The 17855-nt window shown below is 40.0% G+C and overlaps 2 protein-coding genes across 2 annotated transcripts; one reads left to right on the forward strand and one right to left on the reverse strand.

Moving 5' to 3' along the window:
* The first annotated feature begins 591 nt into the window (after positions 1–591).
* On the forward strand, positions 592–2018 carry LOC6593348 (ATPase family AAA domain-containing protein 1-B). The gene has a single exon (XM_002018778.2). It carries the CDS (start codon positions 762–764, stop codon positions 1953–1955), a length of 1194 nt encoding a protein of 397 aa, XP_002018814.2. The 5' UTR covers positions 592–761; the 3' UTR covers positions 1956–2018.
* A 2264-nt stretch (positions 2019–4282) lies between these two features.
* On the reverse strand, positions 4283–5590 carry LOC6593347 (COP9 signalosome complex subunit 1). Its single transcript, XM_002018777.2, has one exon. It carries the CDS (start codon positions 5559–5561, stop codon positions 4362–4364), a length of 1200 nt encoding a protein of 399 aa, XP_002018813.1. The 5' UTR covers positions 5562–5590; the 3' UTR covers positions 4283–4361.
* Between the last annotated feature and the right edge of the window lie 12265 nt (positions 5591–17855).

Below are 17855 nucleotides of genomic sequence, written 5' to 3' on the forward strand. Positions count from 1 at the left end.
TGAAAAAAGTGCAACTCTACTTTTTAGAGAGCTATCCTGCCAGAGGATTAACTTTTATTAAAAAAAAAACATTTATATATAAAAAAAATATAAAAAAAAATATAAAAAAAATATATATTAAGAACAAAAATTAGAATTATTAATCAATTTACTGATTGATATTTAACTTTTTTTTAAAATATATTTAATATTTTTGGTATTATTTTTTTATTTTTAATTTTTTAAAGGTAGTTTCAATTTAAATTTTAATTAATTTTTTTTATATTTATATTCTATTTTTTTTTTTTTTTTGTTCTGCCTTTAAAAAGAAGGAAAATTCTTGTGTTTTGTTCATAATTTTTAGATTTAATTCAAAATATTTGTATTTGATTTTATTTTAATTGTATTACATTATGCTATAAATCATGAAGCTATGGAATTTTAATCATTTTGTGATATATTTGTGACAGTGAAACGAACACAACTTCCTCTCCTTTAAGCGCTTTTTCGAAAGATCGAGCTTCGATCTACATGCTTTCCTCAGTCGCCGTATATTCGGTATTATTCGGTATTATATTCCAGTGTGGCCGTACATTTATGGCTTATTAATATACCGTAGGGATGCCGTATTGGCTGATAGGGGCTGCCACATGTTTTTCCACTTTTAGTGCATTTCGTAACCACGCAGTAGGCCATTTATTTACTTTTATTTTCGGCTCAGTTTTAGTAGAAATCTAATCTGTAGACATCTCTTCTCTGGTTTCAAAAATAGTTGCACACCAATGGATACAATAGACTATTTTTTAAACAAAATGTCGCCGCGTCGCGTTGAGCAATCGTCGTACTTTTCACGCGGAAATCTCTTCTTAGATGCGGTGAAAGCGAGCTTTATTTTAATAGGTGGATACCTTCTGTGGACTGGAGTTTCCTGTCTTATGGACAACGCTTTTTTCGTTGACAAAACCCGCAAGGAGGCCAAGAAGCGGGCCCAGAAGCAGTTGAAAAAATTGGTTGAAAGCGTGAAGAAATCTGGTGGACCACAGGTGGAAATTGATGACTTGACCGACCATGAGATGCTTATTGCCGCTGGTCTGGTCGTACCCGAGGACATAGACATCCACTGGAGCGATATAGCCGGTCTCGATAACATTGTCCAGGAGCTGAAGGAGACGGTGGTGCTGCCCGTGCGACACCGGGAGCTGTTAAAGCAATCGCATTTGTGGCGTGCCCCCATGGGGGTGCTGCTCCACGGTCCGCCCGGCTGTGGCAAGACACTGATTGCCAAGGCCATTGCCAAGGAGGCGGGCATGCGATTCATCAATGTGGATTTGGCCATACTTACGGACCAATGGTACGGAGAATCCGAGAAGCTGGTCGCCGCCGTCTTCTCGCTGGCCAGGAAACTGGAGCCCGCCATCATATTCATCGATGAAATCGATTCACTGTTGCGTGCACGGCGCCAAAATGATCACGAGGCCACGGCCATGATGAAGACCCAGTTTATGCGGCTCTGGGATGGCCTGGTCACGTCCCAAAACTCGACTGTGATAGTCCTGGGTGCCACCAATCGGCCCGGGGACCTGGACAAGGCCATCATTCGACGCATGCCGGCTAAGTTCTATATCGGCATGCCCGATACGACCCAGCGCGAGCAGCTGTTGCATCTGATCCTGAAGGACGAACAGCTCCATCCTTCGGTGGACTGTAATGTGCTGGCCACGCAGACGGCGGGCTTCTCTGGCAGCGATCTGAAGGAGCTGTGCCGTCAAGCCTGCCACCATCGCATGCGCAAGTTTATGCGCGACACTCTGACGACTGAGGACGAGACCATCAGGGACTGCCTCAACCTTGAGCTGCACATGGGGGATCTCCTCGAAGCGCTGAAGGCGATGAATAAATCCAAGTACCCGTCGCCGCCGTCGTCGCCCACCCAAAACCAGCCCAAGAACTATCGAGTGAAAGCTACGAATATGTGATGGACCTACTTTTTTTTCATCGTTTTCTTCTAGTGTTGGAAATACAACTCCTTTGCTATACAACTTCTGAACCCCTTCCTCTTTTTTTTTTGGTATCGACCTGGCCAATATTTTTCACATTTCATGCCATGCATGAAGGAGCCAGGCTGCAAGGCAGAGTGGCAGGCAGAGCCTGCAAAAGGACACCAGCAACAAAAAATCTTTTATGTAAAATTGAATATTCATAAGTTGTTCCACAGTAGCAGCCGCAGTGGCAGTGGCAGCCTAACTGCCAGGCCTCTCCTCGTTTGCAGCAGCCCTTGTTGTTGTTGTTGTTGTTGTTGCTGCATTGGACGGGCCAGTTGATTGTTATACCCAGTAGCTGCAGAGTAAGCAGGGGTATATTAGTTCTCCAAGGGAAGATAAATCCTCTAAGTCTCTCTAACATCGTCTCTCTGTTTGCCAAATAAAAGACTGTGTATTTTGTTGCTGGAATTGGTCGTGCCACGTCTCTCGTCTTTGGATTGTACTCAAAAATACTCTATAAGCCCAAAATATTCTAGGTTTTCCAGTTTTGCCGGCTATCCAAGTACAGGGTGTATCCTTGGCCCTGAATATCGGACATGTTTCTACGTTTCTACTTGTTTTTGTGTGTAGTTTTGTTTGGCTGAGTGAACCTGCAGACGCTTCCCCACACATGCACTCACCCCCCCACCCACCACACACACACACACACACCCTCACAGAGATGCATACATTCATGGAAAAGCTGCCGTTGTTTGCTATTTTGTCATGCAAATTGTATTTATTGCGGCGAAAAACCAACAACACCAACAACAAGGCAGAAGGAGACAACGCCTGCGATGTTGTAATTGTTTGTTATTTGCCATTGTGTGTGCGTGTGTGTGTCCCCGCCCCGTGTGTGTGTGTGTGTGCTCCTGCTCCATTGTAAACAAGAAAATTGACTGCCGTCGGCGGCATGGAAACTTTGGGGGGGGGGGGGTGGTGATTTCTATGCAACGATGCCACAACAACGACATCCTGTCCACTTCCAAGATTTGCCAGCATCTCCCTTAAAACTTAAAATATCTAAGCGGAACGGAAAAAAACATACACACAGATTTGCATCACCCTTGGGGGGGGTGGGGGGCCCCCCTCCTGGTGCTCTGTGACTTTTGGTGATTGAGCAGATGATAAAATTATAAGGGAAAACAATAAAAGCGATGGGAAAATGTACTTCAGATGTTGGCAGGTTTATGTTCGGAGAAAAATGTATTAACGGAAATTAAAATATGTTCCGAAACCAGAAATTGAATATTTAAAAATGTTTATGAATAGATTTGCTCCGAAAACGGAACCATAGAAATAATTCATTTAAATTTATACTTTTTATATAATATATAAAACTAATAAATAAAATAATAATAAATTTATTTCACAAATAAAATAAATAAATTCTTGATTAAAATAAAATAATAATAATAAATATATTTCTTATTTAAAATATATATATTTCATATATAAAATAAATATATTTCATATATAGAATAAATATATTTTAAATATTTTATATAATATTTATTTTAATATTTATATTTATAAAAATAATAAATATATTTCATAAATAAAATAAAAAATATTTCTTATTTAAAATAAATAGATTTCATATATAAAATAAATATATTTCTAATTTAAAAACAATTTATAGTTCATAAATCAAATAAATATATTTTTTATTTAAAATAAATATATTTTATAAGTACAATAAATAAATTTCGTGGACAAAATAAATAGATTTCGTTTTTAAAATAAATATATTTCTTATCAAATATATATAAATATCATATGTATATAAAATAAATATATTTCTTATTTAAAAAAAATATATATATTTCATACATAAAATAATAAATAATTAAACAATAATAATGAACATACAGAAACAATTAAAATAATATACAATTTAAAAGTGTTTTATAATTAAATTAAGTACGGTCCATTTCAAGAAGAGTTATGAATAGATTTATTTTAAAATCAAAGTGAATTCTATTTAATTTTTTAATGCTTGTATTTAAAACCCATATATTTAATTTGATTTGTAATAATAATTTCCTTTCGGTTGTGTCTGTCATTATTATACGGTAAATATTTTTATTGTTTCATCCAAGAGCCCCTCGACAGCCCTTCTCTTGAAAAACTTGAGGATTTGCCTAAACAAAACGATGATATTTTTCTGGAAATGAAAACATTTCCATATCTGAAAATTAAATTAGAGGTGTGGTAGTTATTTAAAGATAAAATCTTAAAAATAAATACATGCAAATAGGATTTACTATATCTTGAATTTTATTAGCATAACTATAACTTAAAGAACCTCCCCTTCCCCCCTCCCCATTGAAAAACCCAGAAAATTGAATATATCAATATTCAGTCCATGCGAATATTTCTTCGCTCGTTAATGACCCTTAACCTTTGCGGTGCTTTGGCAGCGGGAACAGCGGGGGGGGCCCTTCTCTTTTGAATTCTGGCCTTGATCTTCCCGAACAGCGTATCCACATGCGGCGCCAGATAATAGTCCAATCTCACGTGATCCTCGATTTGGTTCAGCACCAGCAGACAGTGCTCAAAGTCCCCGGCATGGAATGTGGTCACGAGGGACAACACTTGCGGCGACAGCTGAAAGAACGGCCGAAAACCCACCGAATTGATGACGTCCAGAGCCAGCTGGTCGTGGTCCAGGGTGGCCAGGCCACACAGACCCACATAGTAGCTGACATCCTCGCGGGCCACAATCTTATCAAAATCATACTGATCGAACGGCGTCTGCAGGAAGCACTGTGCAGCCGTTTTATAGATCTTCAGGCCCATATTGGCCAATCCGGCGGCACAGTTGAGCTGGGGCGGCACCTTCTGTGCGAGATTCTCAAAGCCAAGGGCGTACTTCTTGGCGTCCTCGATGTAGGTGAGGACATGCCACCAGTTGGCCATGTAAATCGAGACCCTGATCAGATTGCGAAACATATTGATCACATTATCGGTGCTGGTACAGTACTGCCTGGCCCTGGCGTAATACTTGACGGCCAGCTTCAGGTTATAGCCCTTCAGATGATAGTCCCCGATCTCCTCCAGTATGCGCCTCACTTTGGCGCTGCCCGAATTCGCCTTCTTGTATTGCAGCTCCGCATCCAGCTCCTGCTGCAGGAGCGTCGACTCCATGGTGTTGTCCTCCACCCAAAAGGCATCGTAGGGCACACGACGACCGGCCTTCTTGATATATCCCGCCTCCGAGGAGGACGACGCCTTTGATGTGCTGGCAACCACCTCGTCGCTCGGTTCGATTTCTGCCTCTCGCTTTTCAATGGCCTCGCACAGGGTCCTGTAGAGTTCATCGTAGAGCTGAACATTGTATGTGAATGTCTTGACATGATTGATGGCCAGCTCTAGGGCTGGCACTTGCAGCTTGGGGCACACTTTGGCAATGAATTTTAAACGATTGAGGCGTGCTATATCCGCATAGCGACTGGCATAGGTGGCCAGGTGTAGCGTTGAGGGCTCTGCCGACACCGTGGTGCTACCTGTGGATGTGCTGGTACCATCGACATCTTCTTCTAAAGTGCCCGCGATCATTGTTGAGAGCCCAAACAGTTGTGATGTTTATGGGTGGAAATATATATTTTGTTGGGAACTACGGAATGGAATGAAGTTGGGGGAAGAGTGTGCTTAGGTCGGGGAAAACTTGTACAAAAATTTATGTTACATTTTCTCGGAATTTTCTACAATTTTTAAACCAATTTTGGGGCCAATAAATTTCAGCTAAAAGCCAAGCATCAATAAACCGTTAAATAGCGGTAACAATTTCTTATACCATTTGCCATTTTCCCATTTCCCATTTCGTATTTTCTGTTTCGGTTTCGGTTTCCACTGATTTATGTGTCTACTGATGTCTGGCGATTTTTCAAGTTCTGGTAATTTGATTTTTCTTTTGCATATTCTTTACACCCCCTCCATGCTGTTTGATCCGTTTTTCTCCCCCCACCCCCCAGCCCAATTTGATTTGTATCTACGTAATGGAATGTTCAATGCCTTCGGACAATCTGCAGATACAGATACATTCGCTTCTTTTCGATTGCATATTGCATGATGTCACACCACCTGACGGTCAGACGTGTATGTTAAAAGGATTCGGATTGCCACGCTTCATTGGAGACATTTAACAGCCGCCACCTGCTGTTTAAATGGAGATTTTATTGTATGTTTCAGTTCGAATATGACTACAGTAGAGACATCATCTATTATTTTACTTAAACCTGCAATTCGATCAGATATTTGTTAATGTTTCTCTCTTTTAAAGAACACTTTTTGTCGATGGAATACTGCCCATATCCCCGCGCCAATCGGTGGGTGGGGGGGGGGGGGGGGAGGGCCATTCATTGGGCGTGTGAAAATTTGACAGTTTGGATTGATTTGCCTTTGAGCGACAATCATTGACACGACGTTGTTGTAATGGCAGTGCCATATATTCCGGAGTAGCAAAGGCGGAGGGGGGGGGGGGGGGGGGGGGGGGGGGCGACCGTAACCGAATGAAAAAACCAAAATCTCTCGATATTCGACACATTAGTCACGAAAACTGCCAGTAGCATCAAAATTGGGATTCAATATTTCGCTGGACTGGGGATTGGGATTGGAAGAAGAAAAACGCCCAAAAAATAGAACCAATTATGGGCCGAGTGGCCGACATGCCACGCCCAGTTAATGCCCACTGCCTGTCTACACACACACACACACACACACACACACAGTAGCGTACGCCCTCTCGACCGCCAATCGAGCGTTGAAGCTTTTGGCGGGCGCTTAGATTGCAATTAAAATCGATTTTCCACTTTGATCGGCGCACTTTGATTGCCAAAAGCCTGTCTCGCCCACAAGCGGACCATGTCACCACCTCCTCTCTGCGCCGTTTCGGGCGAGAGTGAGCGAGACAGAGAGCTTTCTGACGTCTATTGTGCCGATTTGTGTCTGTCAACGTCTGGGCCAAACGGGCCATCGAACGGTGGGGCCTTTGAACAAATTTTAATGAAATTAGAAATTTGCACGCGCCGACGAAAAACTGAAAGCGATGCTCCTCCTCCTCCGTTACGCAGCGATTCCATCCCCTGCCCCCCCCCCTCTCGATTACATGTCAATTGCGAAACATTTTGTGACTTTGATTGCCCGGGAAAATCCGTAGTGCGCCTTCCAGCCATCAATCACCGATTGCAGAAGGGCCATGAAAACTCAGAGACTCTCGCTCGCTTTTGGCTACTTTTTAATCAAAAGTCATCCCGAAACGAACAAAGGAGAGAAAGAGATGGATGAAAGCAACAGAAGAAAAAGCGAAAAAGCGGGAAACGCTGTAAATGAGAACAAGAAATCTTCAAAATCTTTCGACGCATCCCCTCCTTTAACAATTCCATAAATATTTCGATTTCAGGTAGATTTTGATAGAGAGCTAAAATATGTCAAAACAAATAAACAAAATACAGTAGAAAAATATTTTACTTTCATCAGTAATTATTATTATAATTATAGTAAATAAAGTAATATATAAACATATCATGTTGTGCGGACTCACCATTCATTTAAATCGACTCAACTCTCTCTTCGGTTCTTCTCGGCTTTTACTGCTTGCCGGTCTTTATTTAGTTCTTGCTGTTCATTATATTGTTCTTATTTTCACTCACTTTTGTCTTATATCGTCTTGCACTGCTTATAGCGTTTGAGTGCTTGTCGCTTTGATTTTGTATAATTTTTTCGCTGCATTACATTGTTTTTATTCTCACTCGAAGTCTCGCCTGTTTATGGCTGCCGCTCTTTAAATAGTTATTGCGGTACATTTTATAGATTTTCTTTTCACTCACTCACTTTTTGCCTTTTTATTATGGTTTTCGCTTACACTTCCACTCACTTTTTGCCAATATCGCCTTTCGCTGATTGCCGCCTTCAACTCCTTGCCGTCTTGAGACCATCCTTCACTTCACTCACAGAAAAAAAAACTCTAATTGTTTGCTGCCAAGCATTGCGCTCAATATTTCCGCTCTCTATATAGTTCCTACGGTACTTTTTTTTATATTTTACACTCACTTTCACTCACTTTTTGCCAATATCGCCTTTCGCTGCTTGCCGCCTTCAACTCCTTGCCGTCTTGAGACCATCCTTCACTTCACTCACAGAAAAAAAAACTCTAATTGTTTGCTGCCAAGCATTGCGCTCAATATTTCCGCTCTCTATATAGTTCCTACGGTACTTTTTTTTATATTTTCTCACTCACTTTCACTCACTTTTTGCCAATATCGCCTTTCGCTGCTTGCCGCCTTCAACTCCTTGCCGTCTTGAGACCATCCTTCACTTCACTCACAGAAAAAAATAGTCTAATTGTTTGCTGCCATTTATTGCGCTCAATATTTCCGCTCTTTATATAGTTCCTGCGGTACATTTTATAAATTTTCTCTTCACTCACTCACTTTTTGCCAATATCGCCTTTCGCTGCTTGCCGCCTTCAACTCCTTGCCGTCTTGAGACCATCCTTCACTTAACTCACAGAAAATAAAACTCTAATTGTTTGCTGCCAAGCATTGCGCTCAACATTTCCGCTCTTTATATAGTTCCTACGGTACATTTTATATATTTTCTCACTCACTTTCACTCACTTTTTGCCAAAAACGCCTTTCGCTGATTGCCGCCTTCAACTCCTTGCCGTCTTGAGACCATCCTTCACTTCACTCACAGAAAAAAAATTCTAATTGTTTGCTGCCAAGCATTGCGCTCAATATTTCCGCTCTTTATATAGTTCCTGCGGTACATTTTATACATTTTCTCTTCACTCGCGCACTTTCACTCACTTTTTGCCCATAACGCCTTTCGCTGCTTGCCGCCTTCAACTCCTTGCCGTCTTGAGACCATCCTTCACTTCACTCACAGAAAAAAAAAACTCTAATTGTTTGCTGCCATGCATTGCGCTCAATATTTCCGCTCTTTATATAGTTCCTGCGGTACATTTCATATATTTTCTCACTCACTTTCACTCACTTTTTGCCAATAACGCCTTTCGCTGCTTGCCGCCTTCAACTTCTTGCCGTCTTGAGACCATCCTTCACTTCACTCACAGAAAAAAAAAACTCTAATTGTTTGCTGCCATGCATTCCGCTCTTTATATAGTTCCTGCGGTACATTTTATAGATTTTCTTTTCACTCACTCACTTTCACTCACTTTTTGCCAATATCGCCTTTCACTGCTTGCCGCCTTCAACTCCTTGCCGTCTTAAGACCATCCTTCACTTCACTCACAGAACAAAAAACTCTTATTGTTTGCTGCCATTTATTGCTCTCAATATTTCCGCTCTTTATATAGTTCCTGCGGTACATTTTATATATTTTCTCACTCACTTTCACTCACTTTTTGCCAATATCGCCTTTCGCTGCTTGCCGCCATGAACTCCTTGCCGTCTTGATGACCATCCTTCACTTGACTCACAGAAAAAAAAGCTCTAATTGTTTGCTGCCATGCATTGCGCTCAACATTTCCGCCCTTTATATATGTAGTTCCTGCGGTACATTTGATAATTTGTCTATTCACTCACTCACTTTGCCAATATCGCCTTCCACTTCTTGCCGCTTTGCACCCTTTTCCTCCTTTATGACCAGCCTGCTTCGCTCCAACTCTCTCAGAAAAGAAAAGAAAAAAAAAAGAAAAAAATCAAGCTGAAAGGTGACATCATCGCATGGTGCCATGCATTTTGCTGAATTTTGTCTTGCGCCGTTTTCACACTTGCTGCGATCTTTTTGTTTCATTATTTCGAAACCTTTGGCGCTCCACAGTCATGGGATTGCATTTTCCTGCCTTTTCGACCACTTTTCATCTCTTTTTCGGCTTCTCACTACACTTTTCACCACTTTTCCGTCTTTTTACAAGATTTTCTGCCACATTTTCATTATAAACACTTGCTACACTTATCACACGGGTTTTTATATAATTTTCCGAACATTTTCCACTATTTTCCAAGATTTTTTACTCCACGGCACGGAAAAACGTGCGTCTGCGCTGGGAGCTAAAATTTGACACAGCATTCGGCCTTTTATTTGTAGGTGAACGAACCGTAATCGGTGAGAGCATTGAAGCTCTCGTTTTGCTTTTGCATTTTGTGTGTTTGTAGTGCCTGCTTATGCTTATGCTCCAGAAAGGGACGGGGGAAAAATGGTCAGTGCATTGATGAGATCATCAGCATCGAAAAAGTCTACTAATTTGACAAATTTTTGTCTTTGATCCTCTCTTCCCACTGTAGTTGGTGAGAGTGCAATGAACTGAAGCAGAGGCGAAAAGTTGAGAGCGTCTTTGCTTTTGCAATGTGAGTGTGTTAAAGATTCTGCTCTTGAGGTGTGGGTGGGAGATGGGCAGTGCGTTGTTAGTGTGTTTAGTTTCAAGAGTTTTACCTTTGATTGAGTTTGTGTTTTAGCTTGAGATTATGCTCTAGAAAGGGCCGGGTGGGAGATGTGCAGTGCATTGATGAGATCATCAGTATAGAAAAAGTGAGAGTGCAATGGACTGAAGCAGAGGCGATGCAGAAGCAGAGCGTCTTTGCTTTTGCAATGTGTGTATGTGTGTAGTTGCTTGAGCTTATGCTCTAATGGTCAGCGCAGTGATGAGATCATCAGCTTAGAAAAATTCTATTGATTCGAAGATTTCTTGTCTTTCATTCTCTCTTCCCACTGCAGGTGGTGACAGAGCAATGACCTAAAATAGAAGCGAAAAGTAAAGAGCGCACCTTTGCTGAGAGGATATAAAACCGACATTATTTCTATTGCGTTTCCTCTCTTCTCAGTTTTTGGCACTGCAATGAGCGTCTTTGCTTTTGCAATGTGCGTTCGTTTTGGTTGTTTCTATCGTCTACCGTTCATTGTCTTTACTCAGTGAGGGTGGTATAGGGAGGTGGGGAGTGTGTGAATGAAATTCTAAGCGTAAAGATTATATTCCAGTTAATCCCCTCTTCTTAATTTACGTGGTGTGAGAGCATTGACCTGAAGCGGAGGCGAAAAGGTAAAAGCGCACCTCCGCTGCTATATTGTGGCTCTCTCTCGTGTATTATCTTACGCTCAGCACTGCTGAGAGCGCAAATAAATAACCACGCAAAGTAAGATCCGAAATGAGAGCGCGGCTTTGCTTTAGCAATGAGTTTTTGTTGTTCTTGTTGCTCTGAACTCTGGATCTTTTCCTTTCCTTACATCCTTTCTTTCGTTGCTCTGTAAAATATGTGCAAGAGAGGGAGTGCGTAATTGAGAGCAGTAGCATAGTCTAAGGTCTATTCAAGGTGAGAAATATCCGTTTTGCGTTTTGCTTGCTTGCCCTCCTTCTTTCTTTTTCTTTCTACACGCTTGCCTTCTCTCTTTCTGCAGTGAGACACTGCAGTGCGGTGATGTCATTTAATGGAGAGAACCGTAACTTCGCTGAGAGAGAATGAAAAGAGCGGTTTTGCTTTTGAAGTGTGTGGTTTATGTTGGTTTTGCGTGCCTATGCTCTACACTAAGTTTTTCGGTAGGTATTGTTTCTCCAACACGCGAGTATTTAATTATATTTATATTAAATTCTTGGATATCAACAGAAGACAGAAGGAGTAGCACAAAGCAGAAGCAGTATGCGATGCCAAACCAATTGTTGGAAGCTTTTTTAACTCATATTTTTGCTGCCTTTGACGCGGTTCAGAAGGAGGTCTGGCAGCCGGTAGAAGGAACAGATACTGCCGCCACGCCCCCTTGATTCAGGTTGCAGAGGCGGTAACCACACCGCACACACACACAGCGGTCGGTGTGGTAGTGAGGGGGGGTGACTAAAAGAGAGAGCTCTTTCTTGTTGTTGGGGCTAATTAAGTTTGGTTTTTGCGTTTAATGGCAATGCAGGGAGACCCAAAGGAAAGGAAAGGAAAGGCTGCGAAAGGATTCCCAGCCATCAGGAGAAAGCATCTGCGTCTTGGTCCTTTGTTTTTCCATTTATATATTTCTTTTACCCCGCGTTCTGGGAAGACCCTTCAACAAGGCCAAAAGATGGAGATGGAGATGGAGAGAGCATTTCTATCTCTTTCTCTGCTGCAGTTGTAGAAATGGAGAAATTATCGTCTTGGTTTGTCCACTTTGAGACGACCTGCCCTTCAGCCTTTGTCCTCGCACAGCACTCCACTGTCCACTTTCTCCTTTGTTCTGCGGACCAAGAGAATCCTTTTGCTCAGATTTTTTTCTGGTATTGCAATTAAATTCCCTTTGTGTTCTCAGTAAATTAAAAATGTATCTACCATCTAGCTTCCACTAATCATTCGAATGAAAGGGGGTCTATTAATATAATAATCCACAATTTTACAGCGAAGAAACATAATTCTCAGTTATTCAAGATCTATACAATAATAATCCATATGATAAAAGATGAGGAGCACTTTTTGGCACTCTAAGATACAAATGTATCTTGTAATTATTTTGTTTTGGTTAGCTATAAATGCATTAAAATATCTTTAGCAAGTGTTAAAAAGAAAAAATAATACCATTAAGGTACCAACTACCAAAATACCAATTAATCCTGTAGATATTTTTGTATATAGCTTAAAATTTATTAAAATTTGAATTTAGTGACATTTTGTAATAACAATATAGGTTTTAGTGGGTAAAGATAAAAATTTATCTTATCGAGTTTTTTTTAATGGCTATAAAATCATTAGAATGTCATTTTAGGGACATATGAATACAGCACGTGGTCCGCACAGCACAAAATACAAATGTATCTTGTAGATCATTTTCTAGATAGATTAAATTTCATTAAAATTTAACATTTAAAATATCTTTAGCAAGTTTTGAAAATAATACCATTTAGGGATAAAGATACAAAATAATACTGTAGTAATTTTTGTAGATAGCTTACAGTTCATTAAAATGATAATTTAGGTACATATTCACCAATTTTTCAATAAAAATAGGCTTTAGTGGGTAAAGATACAATTGTGTCTTGTAGATATTTTTTAAGAGCTATTCATTAAATTGTCATTTTAGCTACATATGCAGCACGTTTTCCCATAAAAATATAGCTGTTAATAGGTTAAAATAAAAATGTATCTTTCAGATAACTTTCTAGATAGTTTAAAATTCATTAAAATGTTATTATAAAGACATATTCACCATTTGGTGTTTAAAAATAAAGTGCCAGGAGGTAAAGATACAAAGGAATCTTAAAGATACTTTACAGAAAGTTGTACGAAAATGTAAAAAATACGAAGCGAAAATTTAAAAAATTCTAAAGACCAAAAGATACAAAAATTATTTAAAAGATTTTATTTATTATTATTTTAACCATTATTTTGTAAATAATATAAAAAAAATGAATAAAACCATTAGATTGTCCATTAGTTCTCAAGGTAAATATATTCTTTGATTTATTCCCAAACATAAAATGATTAACATTTTTTTAAATAAAAATTCCACCACCTCTGCAGAATGTTAAAACTTTTCATAAAACTATATTTTGCAGTGGCATTTTTCCTTTTTCGGTTGATTATCATTTGAATCGTTGTTTTTGTCGCCTAAATTGAATATGGATAAAAACTCTTTGTCAAATAATCCCCCAAAAACATTTATGACCCAATCAAGGCAATTAATTAAAAACAAAAACCGAATTTCTGCTCAAAGTTCAACGCCCAAAAAACAAAACAAAAAAATATGAAAAGCTCGAAAACTGGGAATCATGTCAGAAATAATTGTTTGCTTTCAGCAAAATTTATTGTTCAATGCACCTGCGGCAGAGAAAGAGAAAGCGAGCGACAGAGAGAGGGAGGAGGGAGACAGAACGAGGGATAGAGTGACCAGAGGTATTTTCTGTCATTTTGCCTCTCAAAAACATGGCCGTCCATGTGTGTGCAAATTTTGTACAAACAAATGAGTGCGAGAGGGCGGAGATGTTTGCATTGAGTGAGAGAGGGAGAGAGAGAGAAAGATACCAGGGGGATACCAGTTTAGTTTGGGCTTTGGAGTTTTGTTGACCATTCAGGCCATTGGGTAAATAAAACATGTAAGCCGTTTGTCAAATATTTGAATATCGAAGCTTTAATGCCATTTCAAGCGCGATATGGAGGCACTTAAAGTTATAGCTTGCCCTTCCCTACCACACACACACACACACACACACACACACACACGTCTATACATGTATAGTCATAGAAAACTGAACAACAAGAACAACGAGTATGAGTACGAGTACGAGGACGACAAGGACAAGCGAGAAAGTTCAAATTCAATTACCTTTCAAATATTTGCATTTTGCGACACAAACTTTCATCATAATGGTGCACAATGGGGCCTGCCTGGCTGCCTGGCTGCCACTCGAATGCCACTTGAAAGAACAGCCGCCAGGTTGTGGGGGTTGCGGGAGGGATGCCAGTGCCAGGGTCCTGGAACGATAAAGAACGAACCGACAGGAAGCAGCACTCAAAACAGTTGCCGCTAATGTCGTCCTTCTTCTGTCGGAGCGAGAGTTCGGCAACGACAATGACGTTAACTTTTGCCGCCTACTGTATCCGTTGTACCACCACCATTCCATGCCATTCCCCCCACCACCCCGTACTTTCAAAACAATTACAAAACAAAGGCCAGGGCCAGGGCCTGCCAGCAGCCAGCAGCCAGCAGCCTGCATCGTCGTCGTCCGTCGACATCGTCGTTGAATGTCGAGCGCATAAAAAATACCTAAATAAGCCAATTTCAAAACAGAAATTGCAGCAGCGCTTGCTGCTCCCCGCCCATTTCCCCTACCAGCTTCCGTTTCGTCTCGTATCTTGTATCTCAAACCACGAAACGGATCCAAGGGCGAGACGAGGCGGCGGCCGCAAGGCCTGTGGCTGGGCATTTTTTCAATGCCACTACTCCTAGAGGAAGGAAGAAAAGATAGAGTATTTCACGGATACACTTGGCTATTTAGAGAATTGTTCAGAAAAATGTTATGGAATTTTAAAGGAAAGATCAATCGTTTTAAAATGAAGGAGGTATTGAAACTCTTTTGGTACATTTTTAATTTAAAATTAATACATTAAATATTAATTTCAGTTGATTTTATAATTTTATTTTAATAAGTTTATTATTAAAAAATAAATAAAAAATAAATATACTACATTTTAATTGTTTTGTTAATTTTATTTAATTTTTAATTAAAAATTATTAACTAATTTAAAATAATAATAATTAGTTTTTTTTCATTTAATTATATAATTAATAATTGTTGTCTTGGTATATGTAATTATCTGTGTACAGACATCTTCAGAAAATCAGATAATACAATATTTTCAACATTTAATTTTTTATTATTTTATTATTTAATATATTCTATTTTAAGTATTGCACTATTTTTAATATATTCATGCTGGCTTCGATTTTCACTTATTTTTGCGTCCCTCCCGTTTTTGCAAATTTTTTTCTCATTGATATGTCTCATTTTCTTATGTTTCCTGATGAGCATTGCCATCTGACTCATGATTAAATTTGAGCGCATGCGATATTCTTTGTCCAATCAGCAATTTCGGATGAGCGGAATAATGAATACATAGTTCGTAGCGTCATCCTTATATAGGAAGATGAGATGAAATACTTTTTTACACATAAACATATCTCAAAGAGAATTCCTAGTCGATTTCATCACTATAAAAAATCTATAAAACATTTATATTTTATATTTTTTCTATACCTAGAAATATACATATATTAGACTCGTATTTCACATAATTGGAATAGCCATGTTAATGCTAATTCCAAGATTTTTAAGATATTCCTTTTTCCCGCCCACAAAAAACTAGAAAAAAAACATGTGCAAATGTGGGAAACAAATTTGTCATCTCCCGTGTACGAGACATTGAATATTTTATGCAACAGGAGGGTTGGTGGATCCACCCCGCACCCGACCGACATACACCTTAACCTTATTTGCATGCGGAATTCTTTGACACGCAGGACGAGGTCCCTGTCTTCTGGTCAGAGCTCTCAGGGGACTCTCTCTCTCTCTCTCTCTCTCTCTGCATAGAAAATGCAGTTTCCCGACTCGCGTCCCATGTGCGTGTATGCCGGAAAATGAGACTCGTATCTGCATATATTTTATATAATATGTGTGCATATATGGTGGGGTTGGCGAATGGGGTATGCGATGCATTCTATGAATGCCCTTTGGCTGAGTAGCATCATATAAAATGCATAGAATTTTCCCTTTTAGTCGATGCATTTTCGAGTCAAATTTATGTTATGCATGATGCTCAAGGAAAAGCCAGCAAGCAAAGAGACTGAGCGGCAGACCCATGGGAAAGGAGTTCCACAAAACAGATTGAAATGTATCTAAAATCTTGGGCTTGAATTTTTGGTTCCATTAGTCCCTGTATTACTATATGGCTAATATGAATGATTTCTGCTTCTGGGCCTCGATTTTTTTTGTTGTTTACAGAAGGACAATGGAAGCCAAGCTGTCAGCCACAATGAAGATGTGCCACAGTGGAGAAAGATGTGCAGCGAAGGATAGGGGCAGATGTAGATGTAGATGCGGATGCGGATGCGAATGCGGAGGTAGAGTCTGCCGGGTGACATGTGCAGGCCCGTACAGAGAGGCTGGGCAAACAATAAAGGATAACATTTACACAGCCCACCCACACCCACCAACACACACACACACTCTGACTCTCTGGTAGTGGGGTCATAAAATCCTTTTGGCCAAGTTTGCTTTTGTCCTCGCTGTCATCATCGTTGCAGTCTCTCTTTCTCTCTCGCCCCGTACTCCCCGTTCACATTGTCTTTATGCCGGTTTAATCTGTGTCAAAAGGCGTGAGTTATTACAAGCCAAGCCACGCCCATTTAGACTGCAGTCTGGGCTCAGAGAGAGTGGAAGAGTGCGGAGTGCCAGAGAAGTGCCCAGTGCATGGACCTGGACCTGGACCTAGTCAAAGGTTTATCTTTTGTCAACGGCTTTTGTGCCTCTGACCTAATCAGCTCTCCTTTGATCGGTTGTCCATTTTGAAGTCCACTAATGAGCGTCACAACGACGGCCATCTGTCTAAGGATGCGAGGGCTATTGAATAAGTAGCGAAGCAGATAAGCGCTGGATAGGTCTTACTTTTCGGTCCCAGGAATCCAAACAACAAAAGACACAGTTAGTCCCATATAACGCTATCCAAGTGAGTCAAATATCATATTGAATGCGTTTTCCAGATGGTTTCTATCTCCTGAAAAGTTCTGCTTTAAATCCCTTTACATACACACCACATTACCGGTCCTGGCTGGCTCCCACAAGCCAATTACCTGAAAACATTTCAATGCAAAAACCACTTACCGAAAAGCCCTGCTCGTATTACAAAATAAAAGTATTAATATGCATAAAAGTAGCATAAACTCCAATTAAAAATGGGGATAAAAAGGGGCCAGAGACTGGGACAAATATTTGCTGCCATTCGATGGAGTGAGTCCTTTGTCCTGGCACATCGCCCAGAGCGAGGGTCCTGCTAATGAACTTATTTCGCATTTTGAATTCAAATGCAAAGCGCCCACTCCCCTCGCCCTCTTTGCCGGAAAATTGGCTTATTACAATCGACTGTCATTAAACAATCGATGCTGCTAATTGTGAGTACCATAAGGAACAGATACTGGGCAACGAGTCAGGGGCTTGGGGTCACCAAGGGTCGGGCCCGTGCACAATTGCAGTGCAAACGAGCTGACTAATTAATTCAAGTTTTTCGTTCATTATTTTGTTCAATCTAAGAACTCTAAAAAACTACGTCAAAGTCAACATTCAACATTTCAATCAAACAAGAGTTCAACTCTCTTTACAAATTTTGTAAAATAAAAAAAAAATAACACAATGAGCTATGATAAAACCCAAACATTTTCATCGTACAA

The sequence above is a fragment of the Drosophila persimilis genome, unplaced genomic scaffold (assembly GCF_003286085.1).
Source record: "Drosophila persimilis strain 14011-0111.01,24,50 unplaced genomic scaffold, DperRS2 tig00000124-arrow-pilon, whole genome shotgun sequence".
In the NCBI taxonomy this organism is placed as follows: Eukaryota; Metazoa; Arthropoda; class Insecta; order Diptera; family Drosophilidae; genus Drosophila; species Drosophila persimilis.

Coding starts and splice junctions, on each gene's coding strand:
- LOC6593348 (XM_002018778.2), top strand. CDS start 762: ATGGATACAATAGACTATTTTTTAAACAAAATGTCGCCGCGTCGCGTT.
- LOC6593347 (XM_002018777.2), bottom strand. CDS start 5,561: ATGATCGCGGGCACTTTAGAAGAAGATGTCGATGGTACCAGCACATCC.